The sequence below is a fragment of the Dioscorea cayenensis genome, chromosome 7 (genome assembly GCF_009730915.1).
Source record: "Dioscorea cayenensis subsp. rotundata cultivar TDr96_F1 chromosome 7, TDr96_F1_v2_PseudoChromosome.rev07_lg8_w22 25.fasta, whole genome shotgun sequence".
Classification (NCBI taxonomy): Eukaryota; Viridiplantae; Streptophyta; class Magnoliopsida; order Dioscoreales; family Dioscoreaceae; genus Dioscorea; species Dioscorea cayenensis.
This window is the reverse complement of record NC_052477.1, coordinates 27,946,153-27,969,828: the sequence shown is the minus strand read 5'-3', so window position 1 is coordinate 27,969,828 and position 23,676 is coordinate 27,946,153. Positions and strand designations below refer to the sequence as shown.

The window sequence follows — 23,676 nt, the reverse complement described above, 5'->3', positions numbered from 1 at the left end:
TTTGGTTATTTGAGGTTCTCATTATTATTTTTAAATGTAATAAATACTGTTTATTAAATCATTTTAATTTAATTTAAAAATTAAATTAAATTAAATTAAATTAAATTAATTATTTTTAGTTTAAATTATCATCGTATAGAAATAATTAATAATAATATATATTGAGGCGTCTCACCTCTTACTGTAGCTACGGCTCTTCTTCGGTGCATTGAGTCAGAACAATTAAAAGAGTATCAATTCTGCAATGACGAGCGGCTTGATGAATGTAAATGAAATCTCGGCGTTTACATTCTGAATTATTTCACATACATGTAATTTCGACTACAGACAACAACTAGACCACATTAGATTTTTGTAGCATTTTAAACTCATGTAAAGATTTGTCAGATTTGAAATATAATAATCATAAGTGGTATACCTCGCATCGTGATATTTCACATATTTAATTATAAAAATATTTAATAAATAAATTAATTTTAAATTTAATTATAAAGATATTTTTCTGTAATAAAATTAAAAAATATTAAAATTTTTATAAAGTAATATTTATATAATTAAATATTTTATGACAAAAATATTTTTTTAATTAAAATATTATATTTTTGAAAAAAAAATAATTATAGAAATTCTTTTGAGTAATAAAATTAAATAAATATTATATTTTCATAATTTAATATTTATATAATTAAATAATTTTATCATAAATATTATTATAATTGAAAATATTATAAAAATAATTAAAAAAGTGTTTTTAAAATTTAATTATAAAATTTTCCAATAATAAAATTAAAGAAATATTAAATATTTTATTATTTAATAAATAATTTATTAAAGTAATTAATTAATTATTTTTTACTTAAAATAGTTTTAATGAAGAATATTAAATAAATAATAATAACAATAAATATTTGGGGTAATCTTACCATCCCACTCATGAGATAACTATAACTTAAACTTACATCAAACTAAATAAATAAAAAGTAAATGCAGCATTTTCAGTTATAACAAATCGATATAAGTTAAAATATATGATTTTCAATTAATCCATGTTCTTTTTATCTGTCATTTTTTAACATCAAAAAACATTTGTGAAGATATAAATTAGAGGTAGTTTTGGAAAAATAACTAATTTTTTGTAAAATTTTATGTAATAACTAAATTTTTTTTTTGTATGTGAGATTCGGTTAACCACGATAGATAAAAAAGGAACGGGCGAGGGAGTATCAAATAATAACACAATCATTATTATTATATATATATATATATATCTAACAAAACGGACATATTAATCGACCACTGAAGTTTGAAAAGTATGATGGAGTTTGCCGATGATAAACCTAGTGATCAACAAGAATTGAAAATCAAGGACTATGTTGTGGGTGATCTTGCTACTTTGATCTACATCCCAAACTTCATCACTGACTCTGAGCAATCCCAACTTCTCCGCCATGTAATATTTCCATCCCTATCTTTATCTTTCTTCAAAATCCTCTTCCTTTTTTGGTGATGGGGATTGCTTTTTGTTCTCATACAGATTTACGAGGTACCAACATCCAAGTGGAAAAACCTGAAAAATAGGAGGTTGCAGAACTGGGGTATGACGTATAAAAACTTCTATTTTTTATTTATTTTCTTTGATTCATTACATTGTTTGTGTGCTGATGTTTCTTTGCTGGTGTTTGAATGACAGGAGGAGTTGTTCATGAAAAGGGACTCTTGCCACAAGAGTGTGAGTGACAAAAGATTGATTTGTGCTTTTCCTTATTATTTGAATTTGGTTAAATGTTTCTTTTAATTGGAGTATTTTTTTTTTTTTTTCAAGTTCTAATTCTAAAATTATCTGGTTTTAGTTGGATCAATGAGTTGAATTTGACTAGAGGTGCTGTTTTCTTTGTATATCCTAGCTTTTATTTAGTGACCTTCAACTGTTTGTAGAATTGCCTAGCTTTCTGGATTTTCTGATTCAACACAACTTCTTTTGTTTATGCTTTGTGATCTTTTTTTATGTAGACGTGATGTTAAAATCTACGGCGTTGAATCTGTTTTGAATTTCCTTAACATGAAAGTGATGTATAATAGCAATGGGTTTTGAACTGAAGATAAATTTTTGGTTGAAATCTTTGAGTAGGATATAAAGGATAAATTCAATGTTTTACTCAAAAATCTTAGCTACATTCTGGTTCTTATGATTGCATAAAACTAATCCACCTGAAAGCATTGCAAGTACTGAATTTTATTGGAGCTAGGAACATTCTTGCAAGTTGAGTTATTGGCAATTGAGTGAAAGCCAATCTGATGAACTGAGGCACAACTGTAGAAAATAGATTTATCTGATGCAAAGAAACACCAGACAAAGAGAGCGAGCATCATTGTAGTTATTTATTCTTACTATTTTGATGTACTTCTTGTTTAAATTTTGCAGCATGCTTGTTGTTCATCCTAAAAGGAACTGCTTTTCATTTAATTAACCATTTACCTGACTCATTCCCCATTATGATACACCTAGGAAGCGTATTAACTAATTTATATTGTTGTAGTGCCTGCTTGGTTGAAAAAGGTCACTGGGCGCATTCATCAGTGTACTGGCTTGTTTCCATCAGAACTCAACCATGTACTCATCAACGAATATCTTCCGGATCAGGGCATTATGGTCTGTATCTAAAGATTTTGATTCGATAAGCTCCATTTTTTTCTTGTCATGTTTCTTTTGGACAATATTAATTGGCGTAACTCTGAACTCACTGCATATCAGCCGCACCAAGATGGTCTTGCCTATTTTCCTGTTGTTGCAATATTATCTCTCAAGTCACCTGTTGTGATTGATTTTACTCCACATCCAAGATTAAGAGAATGTGCAAGTAAAGAATCTTCAGGTGAAGAGTTAACAATTCAGAGCAAAGCAGAGGAAGCGGAACATGATGAGCGAGATGATGGATTGTTAAACACACAGAAGGACAGCATATCTCCTTGCTCACTTCTTCTGATGCCATGCAGTTTGTTGATATTCAAAGATCAGGCATATTCTGGTACAACTTTTATCAGATTAGCACTTCTTTTCCAAGTTACCTTCACTACCTTTTAGATTACATGCTGAAACTCTGACTTCAGACTACAAAAAAATAGCTCTGGAAATTACTTGCTCATTATGTGAATGTTTATTTGCTTTCATTGTTCAGATTACTTGCATGGCATACAAGATACTAAACTTCATAGATTAGATAAGGTATGACTGAATGTTTCTTTCTAGCTAGATCTTCAATTAACACAATCATTTTTCTTGTCTTAAACATTTTGCTCAGGTTGTAAATGTTTTGGAGTGCATGAAACTACAAAAACAAGAACCCTTTTTGAGCTTGGAAGCTGAGTCTAACCATGTCATAGATGAAACCTGCTTTAAACGAATTGATACTAGAGTTTCATTAACATGTCGTTTGGTGCTGAAAGTTCACAAGAACCTGTTCAAGTTCTAAGATATATTATGAGCGTTTCAAGGTTCTAAACAATCATATTGTAGTCATTTTTATGAACAATCACTAAAGTAGTGTTCATCTATGATTTATTTGTTTCTGATGTATGTATAGCAACACTCTGTATCTGCCGATGCAGTGACGAACATCACTTTGAGAGTGGAGAGGTGTTCTGATTTGTGTCTAGATTTTATGTGTGATTTGGTGATCTATTTGGTTTTAAACAAATAGTGAATTGAGGTGCCTCTATTTAAAGAAAGTCAAGAATATGTACGAACAAACTCAAAAAACTCAAAAAACATTTGTGCCTTCACTTTACATGGATTTTGGGAGTTCAATCTCAGTTTCTCATCTAAACAAATATCCTACACAAGAGATTTTATGCCAATAGACCAAGAAGCCATTGGTTTAATTCATTCTTTTTGTTAATGAAAAGTAAAAATAAAAAGGGTTTCTACTTGCACTCTTTTTCCAAATATTATTCAGCACCTTATCTAGGGCAAATTTATACTTTAATGAGAAAATTGTTTGCCTGTAAAAGCATATAATTGCTACTATACTATTATAAAAATCATATTTGTTTATATAAACCTCCAAACTATTTTTATTTGGTTATATGATCTTATAGTTAAAATTAATTGATAAGAAAATATACTATATTAATTTTTGGCTTTTTTTAATCAAAATGAATAGAGAGAAGAGAAGAATAATTCATTTTTTATACAATTTTTAATTGAATTTTAATCTAAAAGTATATAAACAAATTAGACTAATTTGTAAGGGTATATGAATAAATATCCTTTTAATAGGGGTATATAAATTATGTTAGTCTTTGTATAATAGTTTGATATATATTATTAAATATTATATATGAAATACGAGAATCTTTGATTTTTAATAAAAATCCATGTTTTATTTTTTAAGATTAATTATATAATCTAATATATAATAATATATATTACAAAATAGATATATATTTTCCAACATGGCCCGTTTGGTCCTCCTACTTATTTTTGTGCCTTTTTGTCCCTCTACTTTTCTAAAATGCACTTCATTAGTCCAGGAGCAAAAGACCGTCATATTTTAAAAAAGTAAGGGGACCAAAGTGTACCTATTTGGTCCTACTTTTCTAAAACGTGTCATTTTGGCCCCCTATTTTTTTAAAATGTGCCCTTTTGATCCTCCTACTTTTATAAAATGTGATGGTCTTTTGCTCCTATACTAATGAGGCGCGTTTTAGAAAAGTAGGGGGACACGAAAACATGTAGAGGGACCAAACATGCACATTTTGAAAAGTAGAGGGACTGTTTGGAGTATTACTCCTACAAATAAAAGGTAAGAAAGTTATTTCACCTAGAATCACTTTTGTAACTTTCACCTAAAATCATTATGCTTAGATTCTAGGTCTTAGTAGGACACCAAACTAGATTGTTGACCTTTGGGAGGTTGGTGCTAGGGATTAGGTCTTCAAGATAGGTCGGCATGTTCTCTGCTTGCAAAAGCAATTGATTGTCAGATTTGGCTAAGAAGAAATAATTGCATTTTTAATTCTATTCCAATTTCACTATCTGCCTTGTTTTTGAAAGTTTGTTACATTTTCCTTTTATGGGTTTCCGAAACTTCTGTAGAAAAAAAAGAAGCTGCAGTATTTGGTTGGTATTATCAAGAGGAGTAGTCGATTCTCAGGGCCTTCCATATGAGAGGAGCGTGGCCCTGAAGTGGTCTAGTTGACGCTACCGAGTAGCCTGTTTGCTTCCTTGTTCCCTAGAAGGAGCATCTTTCCTCGGTTGGGGATATCTGTTGTTTTTCTTATTGTTGTCTTCATTCCCAGTAGATTTTTTTAATTTTCTTTTTATTCTTCTTTTGTACTGTGAGACTGTTATCTTTTTTTTTATCTGTTTTTCTCTTTTAATGCATTTGCAATTTATTCACTTTATCAAATAAAAAAATTATTTTACCAAAGTTTAAACATAAAATTAACAATAAGAAGCTAAATAATTTTTTTTAAAAAAAGTGACAATTAATATTTGAACATACAATTCAAATCCGTATGGGTAATTTCAAGATTTTAAATTACAACCTAATTACTCACCACTATATATATATATATATATAGCTATATCTTTAAATTTTCAGCAAATGGCGGGAAAACATTTAGTCATCATAAATATTTATAAAAACAAACTTAAAATCAGCATTGTTGAAGTCTATTAATAGGACTTAGCGTCAGTGGCGAAACTAGAACTCACAGATAAAGGGACTAAAGTCAAAGCGTAAAAAATTTATCTACAGTAAAAAGTAGTTCAATAATGTAACTATAATTTGAATATACATATAATAAAAAAAATATTAACTATGATTTGTACTACTACAAAAAGCAACTATAGACAACTAAATTATAATTCATTAACTCTAACATGTATGTTATTATATTATAACAACTAATTTATATTTGTCATGTCACATTATCAACTTAATTTTTTTAATTATTAAATTGTTTTTATAAATTTTATTAATGTTATTCATAAATTTTTATTAAAATTTTGAAATTTCAATGTCATATTATCAACTTAATTTTTTCCTTAAATTTTTATAATTACTAAAAATATCAAAAACTTAGCATTGCAACCCACGAGATTTGAACCATGGTGGGCTCTTATCAACCAACTCCCACCAACCACTCAAGCACTTTCACATTACATAATGACTAAATGCAAACAAAACATTATCAAAATATTAATATACATATAAAAAACCTTATTAGGTGTCGAAAAGCAGCCTCACCTAACCCGAGAGGGACTAAAGCCCCCCATCGCCATCCTTGGTTCCACCTTGCTTGGTGTTGTATATAGGGATGCAAGTGGGCCGGGGAATCCCCATTCTCTAAGGGGACTCATCCTGGCAAGAAGGGAATTCCAGGAAATAACCCCCTTTCCCCCTGCGCGACGGGGAATTGGGAAAACTCCTCCCCTACTAGGGGGTAAGGCAAGGAAAGGGAGGTTATAAATGTTTGAAAGTGCATATTTTCCATATCATTTACACTGCATTCAGTATGAAATTTGACATGTTTAACACCAAAATAGTTCTTAATTTCATTCTTTTGTTCACCACGAGCTTTTATTCCGTCTTAGGGCCAAAGAAGTGAATATGGGGGAGTTTCGAAGCAAAATAGACTAACTCGTTGAATCAAAGCATCACAACGGCTCACAACGATAATGGTGGCATCTCACCACGCCCCTTATCCACTCCCATCAAAGTTGTTATCAAGTCGTGGCAATGTGGAATCATAGAGAATAATACAGAAGTCAGAACAGTCTTTACAACAACCATGGTGAACCATCACGACCGTGATCCATCTATACAATGCCCAAAGAAGACCTTGCCAGGACATGACTTGGAGCCCAAGCAACAACTTACTCACCATAGGCATCACAACGCTTGTGGTAAGGCCATGGCAGACCCGATAGTATAAATACCCTAGGGTTTTCTAATCAAAGAGAGGTTTTTTTGCTAAATTTGGCAAAGTGGCCAGTGTTCTAGAAACCTGAGTAGTTGGAGACAAATTTCATCACTATTTTAGCATATTTCAATGAGTTTTCCAAGGGTGATCTAACGTGCATCAATAGTGGAGGGCGCACGAAGAGATCTGGTGTCGTCTTGACGATCTTGGGATTCTCTCAACCTCAAACTTCGGAGATCTATTAGAGAGAGTTAATTTAGGAATTTTTTATTCTTTGTTCTTGTGGATTTATCTTTAACTAGATCTTTATTCTTGATCCATAGGACCCAAATTCGAGGGAAATTATATGTCTAGGTACTTTGATTATTGCTTGTGAACCTTTATTGGCAATTCAATAAATCATTCTAGTCTTTTGTGATTCATTGCATATTTACTTAATGATTATCTTGTTGATGTGGTGAGGAAGATATGACCTTGTGTTAGAGCACACATATCTTGTTAGATCTATGCATGCGCTAAGAGATTAGGGTTTGATTATCCCTTTAGCTTATGGTTGCTTTAACCTTTCTAGAGGAATTCTTATTCTTCAGGCGAACATAGGAGGCTAAGATAGGAATAGATTTCATCTTAAGTTCCTAGTGATTTAGACTTGATCGCCAAGAGATTGAGACCAGTAGGTCTCTGAATTCGCCTGGTCCAGCACTAGAACACGATTGTCATAATGCAACGCATATCATAAGCAATTGTTAAGAAAACTTTCATGGATTAACCCACTCATTCCAATTGTGCTTAATGATCCTCAATTGTATTATTTTAATAAATTTGTAGAAGTAAACTTAAAAACACTTTAACGTTTAGGCTTTTGATTAAGTGAAAAGGAAGTAACTCTTGTTGTTCACTGAGAAATACGATCCTCGTGCTCACCCACGAGGTATCACTTGATGGTCTGTGCACTTGCGCTATTCACAGACTTAATCTTATTTACATATTTATACATCACACACACACAGAGTCTAGTCAGGAGTGTATTCCCTGCTCCGTGGGGATCCTCGCCCCGCTCCCTGTGGGGAATCCCCACGGGGCGAGGGGATTCTCCAACTTTTAAATTAAATATATTATATATACATATATATAATATTTATTAAAAATAACTCATATTATTAATTTTATTTATTAAAAAAATTCAATATTGATATAATATTTTAATGACCAAATATTTGGGTTTAAAAAAAATTATTTTGATATTTATTAATAATGTTTTATATTTTTAGTATTATAGATAAATATATAAAAAAAATTTAAAATTTTAATCAAAACTTTTATTTCCTATTATAGATAAATATGTTATATTAAAATTCATATCAAGATGGTAGCAGTAGTGGATTCTCAATTTGAATGATTTGAAGAATGAAAAAAATTAATGAAACATGAAATTGTTGTACTAGTTTTTATATTACGAATTTTATAAATGAATTTGCACTTTTAATTTACTTTCAAACTTTATGTTATTTATAATAATTAGTTTGTTGTTTTCTCATACATTATATTATGTTTATTTTGAGGAATATTTTATTTATTTTTTAATTTCATATATGATGTGCTACATGTGTAATGTTATAGAAAAAATTTTGGTGGGGCGGGGATTCCTCGACCTCATGGGGGGTGAGTAGGGGGAACTTCTCCACCGAGGGGAATTTTGAGGAGGGGAATTCCCACATCCGTGGGAAGTGGGGATGGGGATCCCATTCCCCGCCTCTCCCCACTTGCATCCCTAATTGTATAAGGCTCATATACAAAAGTAAATGAGTAGATGCAGAAATGGAAATGGAGTGGAACAACAGCATCAATCCCATTCGGAAAGCATGTGTTTTATGGCTTGGGGTGCAAGGGCAATGCCTTGTAATATAGTACAAGGGTAATTTATATCTAGAAAGAATTACAATTTAGTAATCCTGTAAATTATATCCGAATGGGTTTAGGATCTAGATAAGGTTAGAATTCAGATAGGTTTAGGATCCATATAGGGTTAGAATTCGAATAGGCTTAGCTTTTTACATATAAATTCATGCAACCCTAGTATTTTCTGTACGAGACGAGTGAATTAGTAAAAAAAAATGGCTACTTCACTCCCGATGATATAGGCACATTACCAAACATCATAAATCTTATGTGTTTGTGGTGTCTTCTTGCTCTCTTGATTTTCTTTTTGGATTATCTATTTTTCTAACAAGTGGTATCAAAGAAAAGTTTTTGTTGGCATGATGAGCTCCATTGCAAAATTTGAAGTCGCGAGGTTCGATGGAACTGGGAATTTTGACTTGTGGCAGCAGAGGGTAAAGGATTTGCTAACGCAATAGGGATGTTGAGAGCGCTGGAAGAGACGAAGCCTTAGGGTGTGTAAGACCATACCTAGGTGGATTTATAAACTAGAGTGGCAGCACTTATTTAGTTGTGTTTGATGGATGACATCATGTATCACGTCATGGAACTCTCATCTTCATTGAAGGTCTGGAGCAAATTGGAGAGTCAATATATGTTGAAGCCAAAGCTGTATCTGAAGAAAAACCTATACTGCCTAATGATGTAGAAGTGTGAAAATCTGGTATAACATATCAATTTCTTTAATCACACAAATACTGATTTGCAAAGAATTAAAGTTGGGATTGAAGATGAAGACAAAGCTATGATTTTGATGTGTTCTTTACGTCCTTTGTATGAACATTTGTTGACTACAATAACAAGGGGGAAAGATATAGTCAAGCAGATAAGATCACAAATTGTTGATTCATAATTAACAAAAACAAAATATTGTTGAAGATTCTTAGACCGAAGTGTTGTATGTAAATGAAAACCAAGAACATGAGAGAAGGCTAGAAAAAGATGACTTCAACAAAAGGAAATCCGTAGGCAGAAAACATATGCAGTGTTATAAGTATTAGCATATGGGGTATATTTGAAAAAACTGTCCAAATAAGAAGTAGCAGATTGATGACAGGAATAATGAGTCATCAATGTTTTCTAATTGTTCAAAATGATGATTCTAATTGCAATGATAGGGATTTTCTCTTAGTTTCATCACGTCAGTTCGAAACTTCATAGATTTTGGATACGAGATGGTCATGTCACATGACTTCGAACAAGAACTAGTTTGATTCATACAAATAAGGTGATTTTGGTTTTATTTACATATGCAATGATAAAGCGTGCGCTATTGCTAGAAAGGGGTAAATCCACATCTAAATACATAATGGCATTGTTCGGACTTTGTGTGATGTTAGACATGTTCCAAAGTTAAAGAAGAATTATTTCTCTGGGTATTATGCATGCAAACGGTTTTGCTTATAAAACCTAAAATGATAACATTAGGGTGAGCAAGGATGGTTTGATAGTGATGAAAGGGAAAAGGAGTGCAGGAAATATCTACAACCTTATGGGAACAGTTGTATGTGGACTTGCAATTTCAGAATCACATCAAGGTTGTCACTACTAAGAAGTTTAAGCACTGCCTGGACTTGATCAATATCTCTAAGTGCTAAGGAGGCATCGCACCCAACCTATTTGGATGATAAGGATCTCTCTGCTTTATATCTTCATGAGGTATATTTGCTAAGATGGAGATTATTGTATATGGCTCATATACATAAGCAAACGAGCAGATGTGGAAGTGGAGTAGAGTGAAGTAACAGTATTTGTCCCATTGGTGGATCAGTGGTTTGATGGGTTGGAAATTGCGTCTTGGTAGGATTTCTATTTGTATAGGTTTAGGATCCGAAAAAGATTAAAATACGGATAGGTTTAGGATCTAGATAGGGTTAGAAATAGAATAAGACTTGTATCTAGATAGTTTAGGATACAGATACTATTAGGATCCGGATAGACTTAGGTTTTTACCTATAAATTCATGTAGCCCTGATATTTCCGATGAGAGATGAGTGATTAAGTCAAAACATGGCCGCTCCATTCCCAAGAACATAGGAACATTGCCAAACCTCATAAATCTTGTGGGTTTTCTTTGTCTTCTTGCTATCTTAATTTCCCTTACAAAATCACTATTTTTCTAACACTTGGAATATATATAAAAAAGCAAACCCAAATCCTTACTTGGACTTGAACAAACTAATTCTATTCAAACTCAATTTAGATAAACACAATTAAACTATAAATATTTTACTTATTTGTAACACACAAACAAAAAGCGATACACAAGAAGAAAAAAGAAGAAGAAAAAGGATGAGTACTAAATCTTTTATACATCTCCTTCCAAATTTTATAACACTCATTGACCTTAAGGACAAAGAGACGAAGATGGGCCAAAGTGGCCAAATAGGCTCTTCGATGTTCACCATTGTCAAAGACCTTTTGGCTCAGCAATGGAACATGGTTATGCGCAGACGAGAGCAAATTAAGTGGCTGAAAACGGAGTTAAGCTAGTTGGAAAGATGAAAAATGATGCTTTCGGGCTTAATTACTCCACTGAGAAAGAGATGGAGGATGAGTTTTCTAAGATGTGCCTTCAAGAATGTATTCAGAGATTTGAACACATGGTTGAGGCCAATTTCTATTAGTTTGAGAGTTGAATCTAATAAGCGGGTAATGAGAATTTTCTTTTTTTCCTTTTTTTTTTAATAGTGATTTGAAGGAAAAGATTTTTATGTAGTGGTAATTTTTCTAGATACAAAGACTTCATATTTGGTTAACTTTTTTGTCTATGTAAGAATTGTTAGTTTATATTAGATTACCATGGTTTACTTTGTCTATCTACATGTGAATTATTTTTTGTGACAAATCACATGTGAATCTCTAGTATTGAATGTTTAATGTGATGTAATTCTCTTGGTAATCTTTTTTTTCCATGAGATAAGGTGATAAGCACCAACCCTCAAAATGTACGCAAGCTGGTGTGGTCAAAAGAATTGAACTCATGCCTCTCCCAAATGAGGGGACTTAGGGTACTACTTGGCTATGTACCCCTTTTATTTTATTGATTGGATGAAATTTTAATTAGTCATTATCATATCAAAATCACATTAGTCACCATGATCATTAGACCTCTCTGAAGATCAATAGTATATTATCTTCTTCAAGTAAATTTGATATTATGGTCAGTCTTACTTGCCAATCAAACCCTTCTTCCATCGTTTTATATTACAAGATTTAATTAAGCAAATTAATATATTTACTATTTTTGAAAAAACTATTGTTAATACACACTTATCATTAATAATGATTGAGAACTTATGTTTTGAATGTCATTACTAGCGAAACATGTGTGACAATTCCGATTTGGCAGATAGAATCACAGTTTAAACTTCAGTTACTTGTGATTTTGCTAAATTCTTGAATTACTTACACTGCATAAAGGTTTAAAACGAAAGTTACCTTTATAAATGCATTTAGCTATAATATGAGACTATATCAATTTCACACATACTAAGTGGGGGATTGTTAATATAGTATGTGTGAATAGTTTAGTCCCACATCGGTTAAAAAGAAGAACGGGCATATATTTATATAATACAAGATAATAAAGTAATTAAATAATTGAATTTGAGAAAAGTGCAAGTAGGCCCTCCAATATATATATTTATATATATTTATTATTATAATTATATATTTATTTATTTAATCTATGAATGGGCACTGGGGCATCTTGGGTTGAATTAAGACTTATTATTATTATTATTATTATTATTTTAACGAAGAGATGCCAGTTGTTTTCTCTAACAGAAAAAAAAAATTCAACCGTTGTTCACACCTCTTCACCTTCTTTAAATATAGAAAAGTTCTCAAAGAAGATCATTACTTTTCTGCAAAGTTTGATCTTGGGATTTTGTTGTATCCTGAGGGAATTGTTGCAAAACCTGGTGCAGACCTGAGGGTGATAAATTCCTAAAAGACAGTGTTCTACACGCCTCAAAATCCACTAAATTCTTCTTCAATCTCTGTTTTCTCTAACACACTTATCATTAATAATGAACAACAGGGCCTTCTTGATGAAGTCCTATGGTGGACTACATAAACATGAGATACTAGCCATCTAAGAAGGCCTTTGTCCCCGAAAGGTCTATATCTTTAGTTGGCTAGCTTGGAAGATGCTCACTTTGAAAAACATGGCTGCCAGAGAGTACAATAGACTCCCAATAGCTACATGCTTGTTATACCCCTCTACAATTGAATATGTCAATCATCACTTCCTCCACTGTGATTTCTCTGCATGAATTTGGAACCACTAAGGTCAAGTATTCAATATTGCCTAGCTTCCTAAGTCATTAGGTACTATGGGACTCATGGAGGAACAATCTTGCTCCAACCACTAGGATCACTTGAGACGCTATTACTAAGGCTATTATTTGGAACATATGGTTGAAATGAAATGCTAGCATGTTTAACTCCAAATTTCTTCCGCCAATTTCAATTATTTTCAAGATTAATCACATGTTCTTGCTTAGGTCTCTACAGCTCCTGAGAGAAACTAGCATAGCTAGAAGATTTGGTTGCCATGGTGAAAGAAAACTTATAGTTGTTGGGATCCCATGTGAGTTACCCCAGAAAGACAACAACCAATAGCTGCGTAGGCTAAACATAAGACTGCCATGGTTGCGTTGTTCAGTTGCATTACCTGGATGGACAACACCCCTATGTTAGTTTCTAGAGCTGCACTAGCTCTCTCTTTCTCCTTGTGCTTTTAGGCATCTAGTTTGTTGCCCTTCCTTGTTCTTTTCTAGCTTTTGAATGTGTTCTCGAGTTTTTTCTGCATCTAGTGGAAGATGTAATCCCTTCTTGCACCGAGTTAATAAGGTGGATGAACCACAAATTTATTAAAATGAAAAACAGAGAAGTACAAAGTTCAAAGAGCAAAGCAGCAAGAAAAAGAGAACTAGCAAAGTAGAAAGCTGTAATCCTCACCATTTTTGTCCTTTTAATGAAACAATAGTTTATCTAGTTTTATACAAAAATAAAAAATAAAAAAATAGAATCAAATAATAAAATTCTCAAATGCCAAACAATGACAATGGAAAAGGTAAATTAGGAGAACAGCAAAACAAATGTAAGATATCACTTTACCAATATTGTGAAAGGGAGTTGATATCATGACTCTTAATAAGGAAAAGAAAAATTACTATTCTCCTAATGTGAAGGTAGGTTTTTATGTTCCCAAATTCAATATATATATATGTGTGTGTGTGTATATATATGTGTGTGCAATTGACAGATTTATAATGCTCTAACAACCTCACATAAAACATCTATAAATAAAAATTAAAATAAAAAGGCATGTATCTAATCAGTTATGTATGAAACTAGCCTATACAAAATATTACAAATTAACATTAAATGTTTTAGATTCCTAGAATAACACAATTATAATTTGAGTAGAATCTTTCAACAATTATGCTTTTTAACAAGAAATAACAGGTATTTTCTTATTATTAAAAAAAAAAACTGGTATTTTCTGTTAGGCTTTAATTTTTTTTAAAAGAACTATGGATGTTTCTTCACGGAAAAGAGAATGTAGATGAATCATCAGGAACAAATCACAGTGGAAGAATATATATATATATATATATATATATATATATATATATTCTTGAGAAAAAGTAACAAGCTAAGTTATATAGACAAAAAAATAAAAATAAATACATTGATTTTTTTTCGTTTGAAACAAAGGACGAATCATAAATTATAGGTATAATCATAGAAAATAGTCACTTGTCTTTCTCTTCTCTCTGGTTACTCTCATTAAACGCTCGATCTTTCATTAGTCGCCTGCTAGTTGAAAATGTCCAGTTTCATGTTTTAAAAATGCTGCCCACCTATGGGTCACTACTTTCTAAGTAGAGTGCACCCGGTGAGCCGTTTTTAACCAAGTAGCACACTTTTCAAAGCTAGAGGTGGACCGTTCGAGTAGCTTGTCGAGAGTTAATGGAAGCAAAGAGGAAGAGAAAGATACGAAATCACCTAGAAGTATTATACCTAAATTATATTAAAAGAAACAAGTACTTGCGAATATAAATTAACATCTATCAAAGCAAAGGTCTTCAAAAATATTTTTATAAAAAAATACATAAATCACTAAATTTATTAAGAAATAAAGCAAAAACAGAGAAGCTAAAACTACAACAAAAGGAAAAAAACAAATATAAATATTATTCTTTTCATTTCAAAACACATGTTGCTTTAAAGATATTATACAAAAATTTAACATAAAAATCAATTAAATTATTAAAATATTACTATCTGGACACCAAATTTTTTTTACTATAAATATTATTTTTTTATTTATGTAACTTATTAAATTAAATAATTCTAGAGCAATAATTATTTTATTTTTTTTAATAACCCCTAATTCAGAACTAGAAGGAGTACATCCATAAAATCACCTGCCTCCATTGTCTTCTGCCGCGTCTTCCGTGCCTGTGTCAGTCCACCACTTTGACTCAGGGTGTGCTTGGATGGAGATTTTGGGAGGTAATGTAAAAAAAGATTTTGGGATTAACCTTACTTGGGGGAAGGAGTAAGGATGGAGGTAAAGGTTTAGGGGTTAGATGGAGGTTTTAAAACCTCCATCTAACCTCTATTTTCCAACCCTCCAAATTGGAGGGTTTTAGAGGTTTTGAATAGAAATTATTTTTTTGTTGACCAAAATACCCTTGGTCATTTACAAAAATTCCAACATATTAATTAATATAAAGAAATATTAATTAATTAATTAATATAACAATTAATTTTAAGCTATAAAGGATGTATGTGTGTGTATATATGCATATATGCATATATATATATATATATATATGTATATGTGTGTAAAAATACCTATGTATATTTATATAAATATATATGTGTATAAGTATATGCATGTGTGCATTATGCATATGTGTATATGTATATATTTTTGTATATATATGTATATATGTATGCCTGTGTGTATGTGTATACATATATAATTTTGTGTGTATATGTATATGTATGTGCATGTGTATTTGATGTGTATGTGTATATATATATATATATTTTGACGTGGTATTTGAAGCTACCACTTCAAAACAAACATTACCGTAATTGTAAATCAACTTTTGTCTTTCAACATAAGGGTAATTTAATAATATTACTATAAAATCTTATCTCCAATTACTTTCAAACCAAACAAAATAAGGTTTCAAAACCTCTATTTACTTTAACTTGCCCCAAGCAAGAAAAGGTTTAAAAACTTTCTTTTACTTCCCATAACTTTATTTTACCTTATTTTACAAAACCTTCATTGAAGCGGACCCACAAGCCGTAAAAAGAGCATTACGTCTTCAACCACTTGATCTCTTGAAGAATAGCGTCTGTCCAGATTTGGGAAGGCACTATCCCCGAGGGCACTTAGTAGAACCCTTTCATTTGCATTAATCATTACTAGATCAGTAACAGTAGGAAACGTTGATGGGAGAGACTTTAGATTTGGACAGTGCCCTAGCCCTAGAACAATAAGAGAAGGAAAGACTTCTCCTTCACTTGTGCCAGACCACTCTTCTAACACCGGCAACCCATATAAACGAAGTACCTCTAAAGCAGGGAATGGAGCATGGCCTCCATAGAAGGTTGAGTCTATGCACCTGATAGAAAGGAGGCGACGGACTCTGAGGACTTGGAGATGACGTAGCTGTCCCAGTGGTGGAAGAACTTCACATCTAACGCATGAATCTAGTGTTAGATTAACCAGATTGTGAAGCAATGATGAGTCCATCAGCCAAGTGGGGAACTTCCTTCCCCCATATCCTTCAATCGCCAACTTATTGATGTTCGCGCCTGGTTGGAGGTTTTCAAGCACACCATCCACAAGATCAGATTGTGGAACCATGTCATGCAAGTTATCATCACTAGATTGTGCTGGTGTCCTGTACACATTCTCATCCCATGATAAACGTAGTGACCGCAGGCCCTGCTTCTCCTTCAGATTGGCCTCCTTAGCCTCATCAGGGCCTCTAACATTCTCAAGATTTTTTATATGTAGTTCACCTTCAATGTTGAGGCTACCCAATTCTCTGATATTGCAATTGGTCTTTCCACCAACTATAAATATTGACAATGTTCGCAAATTACTTAACTGTCCTATTCCTGCAGGAATGCAACTCAGCCCAACACAGCCAGCAAGATTCAGATGAATGAGGCTTTTCATTTCCTTCATCGCCACTGGAAGCTCACATAGATAGCGACAATCTTTAAGATTCAAAACTTGTAGGTTGGAGAGTCTGCTCAGTGATTCAGGCAATGCTCGAAGATTGCAATTGGACAAATCAATTATCCTCAGATTCTTAAGGCAACCAATGGTACTTGGCAAAGATTGCAGACATCCGCAGTATCTGAGGTCCAAGGTCAATAGGTTGGAGAGCTGACCAATAGAGTCCGGCAATATATGAAGGCAATTGCAACAAGATAGACTCAAAGTCTGGAGGTTATGAAGGAGGCCAATGCATGTTGGTACAACTCCAATGTCGGTGCTGGAGAGGTTGAGGTACCTCAGATGTTTCATCTCACAAATTGAATCCAGAATTTCTCTGATCAATGGATATTGGCTTAGATGCAATGCACGCAAGAGCTTTAGACTGGATACTGGCTTAGATACAATGCACTCAAGTGCCTCTTTCATAGGTCCTGCATTATAAGGGCTATACAGTCCCTGGATTTGACACTGGCCCTCCATGTTTTCTTCTGCAATGAAGTAGAAGCTGCGCAACTTGTTTGCTTCATTGAGAAATGGTAGCGACTTCCTCTCTGGTATTGGTCTGTCATAAACTAAGGACAAGTATCTACAGCCTTGCCCAAATGCATATCCTGAAGCTTCATCAGTAACAGAGCCCTCTTCACCTGCAACAGAGCGAGCCAGATCATGGACGAGGTCATGCATCTTTACCTGTCTCACCACGCCATCAATGTCTGCATACCCATTTTGAAAGAGTGATCGTTCCAGTAGCTCGTCAACGTATCCATTCCCAATGTCTTCAGTCTCAAATGAATTATAATCATGGATCAAGAAGCCCTCTGCCATCCACAGCTGAACCAGTGTCTCCTTCCTCACCAGATAGTTCTTGGGGAATATAGAGCAGTAGGCAAAGCAAAGCTTGAGGCGTGAAGGCAAGTGGTTGTAGCTCAACCTCAATGATGGCAGTATCTGGTTCTCATGCTCAGGCAATCTCCAAACCTCATTGTCTTTCACAGCTAACCATTCCCTTTCTCCTCTTCTGAAACGCATCAGGCTTCCTAGAGCTTTGGCAGCCAAAGGAAGCCCTGCGCACTTGCTCACTATATCCTTCCCAATGGCCACCAAGTTCGGTGTTTTCACTGCACCACCAAAACCAAACGCCATCTTCTCAAACAAAACCCAGCAGTCCTGATCTGATAACCCGGTCAGCAAGTGCGGCAAGACGGTGCCCACAATGGAAGCAACTCTTTCACTGCGAGTGGTCACAATGACTTTACTTCCTCTCGTGGCACAACCACTAAGCAGATCTTTCAAGTTGCCCCACTTCTCCTGGTCCTCATTCCATACATCATCCAGAACAAGAAAGAACCTCTCTCCTCTGAGCTTTTCTCTTAGAAACCTCTGCAACGAGTCCATATCTTGGAGATTACACTCACTCTCAGTGATGGATGCTATAATTGATCTTGTGAGTCTCTTGACGTCAAACTCTTCAGTAACACAGACCCATATCTTCTTAGTAAAAGCCTCGGACACCCTCTTATCATTAAAGGCGAGTTTTGCCAGAGTGGTCTTGACCAACCCTCCTAGCCCAACAATAGGCATAACATCAGGATTAGCTTCACTTGACGCTGATGACAACGAGTTGATCAGAAATTCCACAATCTTCTCCCTGTCTACATCCCTTCCATAGACTTCTGATTCGTTAACGTACGAATGAGTCTCCTCTCTCTTACCAACCTCTTCTTCTTTGATAGCGCCCACTTTCAAACCAAATATGGAACTCTCCTTAGCGACCTCATCAAACCTCTCCATGATCTCCTTCATCTTGTCAGCCATCTTATAACGAACCTTTGGTGCTGAGATAAACAAGTTATACGCCTTTCCCTTCATTCCCTTCTTCTTCCGCTTCTCAGCATCAGCCATCTCAACCGTGAACTCATCCAAGACATCATCCATATCAAAAGCCACATCTTTGAGCTTTCTCAACCACCTCTTCACTGACTTCTCATTCACCTGCCTCGCCTCAGCGTCTTCAAGCACGTCTTGGATTGTCAACAGAGTGCTCCGCAGTCTTCTGAACTCTTTTGCAACGCCGGTCAGGGGGCTGAGCTCCTTGATTACTCTCAAAGCTACCTTTTCGCAAATCAACTTAATCAGAGGTGAAAGCACTACCTCTGCCATGACTGTAGATTGTAACAACAAATGATTAGGAGCAATAAACAAATATCTCAAATCTTCAGAGATCATATATATATATATATAAATGTAAAACAGGATCATACATTATCTTTTTATTGGTTTACATTCCTTGTTTTTGTATTCTTTGGAATCTCAGATTAATGCTTATACTAAACATGAGAAATTGAGTCAACGCTAACATTTTCTATTGGAGAAATCCTTTTTAAGATGGCTGCTATAGTAACCATTTAACTAGAAATCAGTTTGAGATAATACTTTGACTTAATTGCCCTGGCGTGGAGGTTATTCGGAGAGAAGCAAATGTTTCTGAGTATAATTTCAAGACAAACTAAATTAACAAAAATAGCTCTAATTTAAAGAGATCAACAAGTATATGAAAAACAAAGATTTGGAAATCATCTCACAACGTTATCACCAAAAATCAAAAGATCTGAAAATAAACCTTCAGGAGAAGTTATTGAAGTAACATTCCAAGTTTATACATCATCAAAACTTGAGATTAAGAAGATGGAGAAACCTCTGACAATCCCTTTCCTGCTTCCTTTTCCACAAGCGGAGAGACAACTAAAAGAGAGGAGGAACGAAGCAATGAACCTGACAGAAAGGATCACAGAATAAAACATGCGAACGGGTCTCAAACTTCATTTCCCAATCCGGGAATAATGAATATTCCCTCTAAGCAATTTCCCTTCACTTCATCAAAACGCTGAAGAGAGGAGTTGGCGTGGAAGAGCATCAAGATCTTGAACTTCGGTGTGTTTCTTCTGTTTGAGAAAAGATTGTGGGAGTAGGACTGCAGGAGGATGGGCCTTTTGCTAGAGCCACGAGAAAAGAACAATGGATGACCTTGACTTCATTTCTTGCATCGGATTTCTTTTTATTTATTTATTTTTTATTTTTTAAATGTATTGCATACAGTATTAAGCTGTAATCGGCCTAGCATGCAGTATTATGCCGCCATACCGAGTTGGCTAAATAGGCTTGGAGGATTATGGGTCATCACAAGATGATCCGGATTTAACCAAACAGACCTCTAGAACCCGTCGGGTCTAGAACTGACTCGTCATAAATGGCAGGCCGTTGGATTATTAAATAATAAATAAATAATATTTTAATTAATCAACAAATTAAAAAAATAATAATAAATCATAAGAATGAAAGATAACTCAAAATAATTCAAAAACAAGTAGAAAGGATTGAAATTGATTTATTTATCTATTAAATTAAGTTGGCTGCACATTCTCTTGGATGAAAAAAAAATAATCAAAGCCCATGTAGATCTTATTGTTGGCACCCAATTACTTGTTCATTAGCATTAGATACTGGTTCTTGCTTAAACTTAGAGGGTGATTGTTATACTCATCATGTTATCAATGAATAAGAAATCACTGGGTTATGAACTTGTTGCCAAACTCTAGTATGCTTCCGATCATCGAAGAAAACTAAGAATGACAATTAATGTAAATCAAATGATTCGACTCCTAAGAGTTAGTAACTTTTGATAATTATATTTTCTTTTTATTTTTTAACAAAAGCAACAAGTTCCACCCTATAAAAAGAAGTCAAGAGATAGTGGTGGCGTATTTATATAGTGTTCTACAGTGTTTGCGCGTTACTAAAACAGTGCTGTCAATCCTAGGTTTACCCATTCACTATTATCATAATATTCCACTATACCAAGTAGTGATTGTTTTCTCGATAATTTCTTTCTTTTAAAATCAATAAAAAAAAATTCACTTGCTGGGTTTGGCAACTTGGCCCCAATGACACAACCGGATATGTTATGTGGTTTCTAGGCCAAGCCAAGTTTTCTCACCCCTAGGGATGGAACTAGGACTTATTCATTAGTGGGGACCGGGTATGTTATGTGGTTTCAGGACTTATTCATTGTTGTTGTTGGGAGGGCTGAGGGAAAATTGTCAAAACTATTTTTAGTATCAGTTGTATTCGATCTGAAAATAGTGCGATATTATGACGTTCTAATTAAATACATTAGATTCTCAAATTGTGGTTTGTCGATTGATAAGTAACACTTAAGCACTCATAGAAGTCTCACAAACCAATAGAAAAAAAGCACACTGAAAACAAACCGCGAGGAGGCACGCAGCGTTGGTAGCTTGGGTTCGGCATCCACTCGCCTACGTCTGGGGGGCCAAGCCCGGAGATAAAAATAAAAGTTCTATGAAGATATAGTGATAAAGAGAGATTTAAAAATTTTTACAAAAATCTATGAAGAATTAAAGATATATATATATATATATATATATAAAAGAGAGAGATATTTAAAAAAATTAAAAATAAAAAAAATCCATAAAGATATATATATATATATATATATATATATATATATATATATATATATATATATATATATATATACATATAGAGAGAGAGAGGTATAAGGGAGAGAGAGGGGGCCGGCCGGTGACAAGGAGGCGGCCGCCCCCTTGCCCCCGTCTCTCCCTCTGCGGCTCCGCCCATGAGTCATGACTCATGGCTGTCCGTTTGTCCGGGCTGCTAGCCGAGGAGCTGAGTTGCGGAGGTCCAGAGAAGGGGCTGTTGGTCAGGCCGAAGGGGGGCTGATTATGTGTTTTCCGGCCAAGCAAAGAAGAACTCCGGTGCCGAGAGGGGGCTGAAGCCGCTGCTAACCCCCTCTTGATTCTGTCCCTGCTCACCTCATGTCCCCTTCACCTCACAACATACTCTAAAGTGTGGACTCTATGGAAGAAGACAATTATTTCCTCTTGTTATTGCTAGGGTGTTTGGGGACACAAAGCAATATAATACTCCTTCCATCCCATTTTATCTGTTCAATTTTAGATTTTTTTTTACAAAATTATTTTTCCGTAAAACTACTGTAAAAATTAAATTTTCAAATTTAATTGTATAAATATGTTTAAAGGCATTAGATCGACCAATGTCATATTAAATGTGACTTTCAAATAATAAATAATAAAAAATAAAAATTGAATAGAGAGAGAAGGGAAAGAGAGAATTAGTAAATGAACAGTGAGAAATGAATACAATAGGAAACAAAGGTAAATGTGCCTAAAATTCTCAAATCTAATTTTTTAATCTTTGTGAAACTATTGAAATGAACAGATAAAATAGGATGGATGAAGTAAAAACAAGACAATTACTTTACAACATCGGCCACCATTACAACAACATGGTTGATATTTTATCCTCTTTTAGTTTATAAAAATAAAAATTTTAAAATCATGTGATGCTTAGTGGTAGTGGTGTCAAACGGACCGTGCCGGCCCGGGCCCGGCACGGCCCGACACGAGTTGGGCCGTGCTTGGTCCAAGCATGGTCTCTGATCAGGTGCCCGGGCAGGGCATGGCCCAAACCCCTGAGCCGTGCTTGGGCTGAGGGTTTGCAGCCCATGGGCCCGGGCACGGCCCGAGACTGCTTTCAGGGTCAATGACGTGGCACGCTAAAATGTAAGTTTTTCAGTTTTTAATTTTTGGTATATTTTTTTGTTTTTTTAGTCAATAAGGCATTTAGTTCTATGTTTTTGAATTTTAGGATTTTTTTATATATTTTTTTTAGCAAATTTAGGGTATTTTTTTATATTTTTAGGGTTTAAAATAAAAAAATATAAATATAATATAACCAGGCCGGGCCACGTGCTGGGCCAACCTTGGTGGTTGGTGGGCCGTGCCGACCCGGCACGATTTCTAGACAGGCCGTGCCGACCCAAGCACGCATAGTGCGTGGGCCGTATGGGCCCGGGCCGTGCCGGGTCGGACCGGCCCGTTTGACACCACTACTTAGTGGTATTAAGTGAGGCAACACAATCCGGTTCCACTGTGGCTAAAACACTGTTTATGTCTAGACCGACATAGCCCGACTGAACTCGTGCCATGCTGACACGATCCACTACCACCAAGGTAGGCCTAACATGTGGCTCATTTTGTTTATATATATATATATATATATATATTTAAATTCCAAAAATATAAAAATAAAAGTGAGGGCCACAACAATAAAAAAAAATGAAAATATACTACAAGTAATAATAATTTTAAAAAAAAAAGAGTAAGAAAACCCCTATGGGATGTGCCCAACCCTGCGAGCCTGATGTGGCCTCATGCCAGTAATGGCGTGTAGACTGCAAACTTCCAGCCTGTTATTTCAGCCGCCATCACTCTATTTGGGAGTATGTGCCTTGGCATGGTACTGTAGTATTATGTTTGGGCTAAACACGGGCCATCTCGTGCCAAGCCTAGACCCACACAATCCATTTGACATCTCTAGATAGACGTAAACCAACATTTTTATAAGAAAAAAAAAATAGCAGATTCATATCCTGTTTGATTTGTACACCAGGGGATCAATTATGTGCAACTTTTGATCCA

The 23,676-nt window shown here is 34.3% G+C and overlaps 2 protein-coding genes across 3 annotated transcripts; one reads left to right on the top strand and one right to left on the bottom strand.

Annotated features, from left to right (window-relative positions):
* The first annotated feature begins 1,303 nt into the window (after positions 1-1,303).
* On the top strand, positions 1,304-3,629 carry LOC120265690 (alpha-ketoglutarate-dependent dioxygenase alkB homolog 6-like). 2 transcript variants are annotated; one of them, XM_039273638.1, is made up of 7 exons: positions 1,304-1,450; positions 1,535-1,595; positions 1,691-1,729; positions 2,538-2,650; positions 2,753-3,026; positions 3,177-3,223; positions 3,300-3,629. In XM_039273638.1, exons 1-7 carry the CDS (start codon positions 1,313-1,315, stop codon positions 3,468-3,470), a joined length of 843 nt encoding a protein of 280 aa, XP_039129572.1. In that variant the 5' UTR covers positions 1,304-1,312; the 3' UTR covers positions 3,471-3,629. The 2 variants fall into 2 exon arrangements, with proteins under 2 accessions (XP_039129572.1, XP_039129573.1); XM_039273639.1 differs by lacking the exon at positions 3,177-3,223 and having other exon boundaries at positions 3,300-3,476.
* Positions 3,630-16,020: 12,391 nt separating this feature from the next.
* Positions 16,021-20,120, bottom strand: LOC120264265 (disease resistance protein RGA2-like). Its single transcript, XM_039272065.1, has 2 exons — positions 19,830-20,120; positions 16,021-19,296 (listed from the first exon to the last, which is right to left on the bottom strand). Exons 1-2 carry the CDS (start codon positions 19,933-19,935, stop codon positions 16,184-16,186), a joined length of 3,219 nt encoding a protein of 1,072 aa, XP_039127999.1. The 5' UTR covers positions 19,936-20,120; the 3' UTR covers positions 16,021-16,183.
* Positions 20,121-23,676: the final 3,556 nt, after the last annotated feature.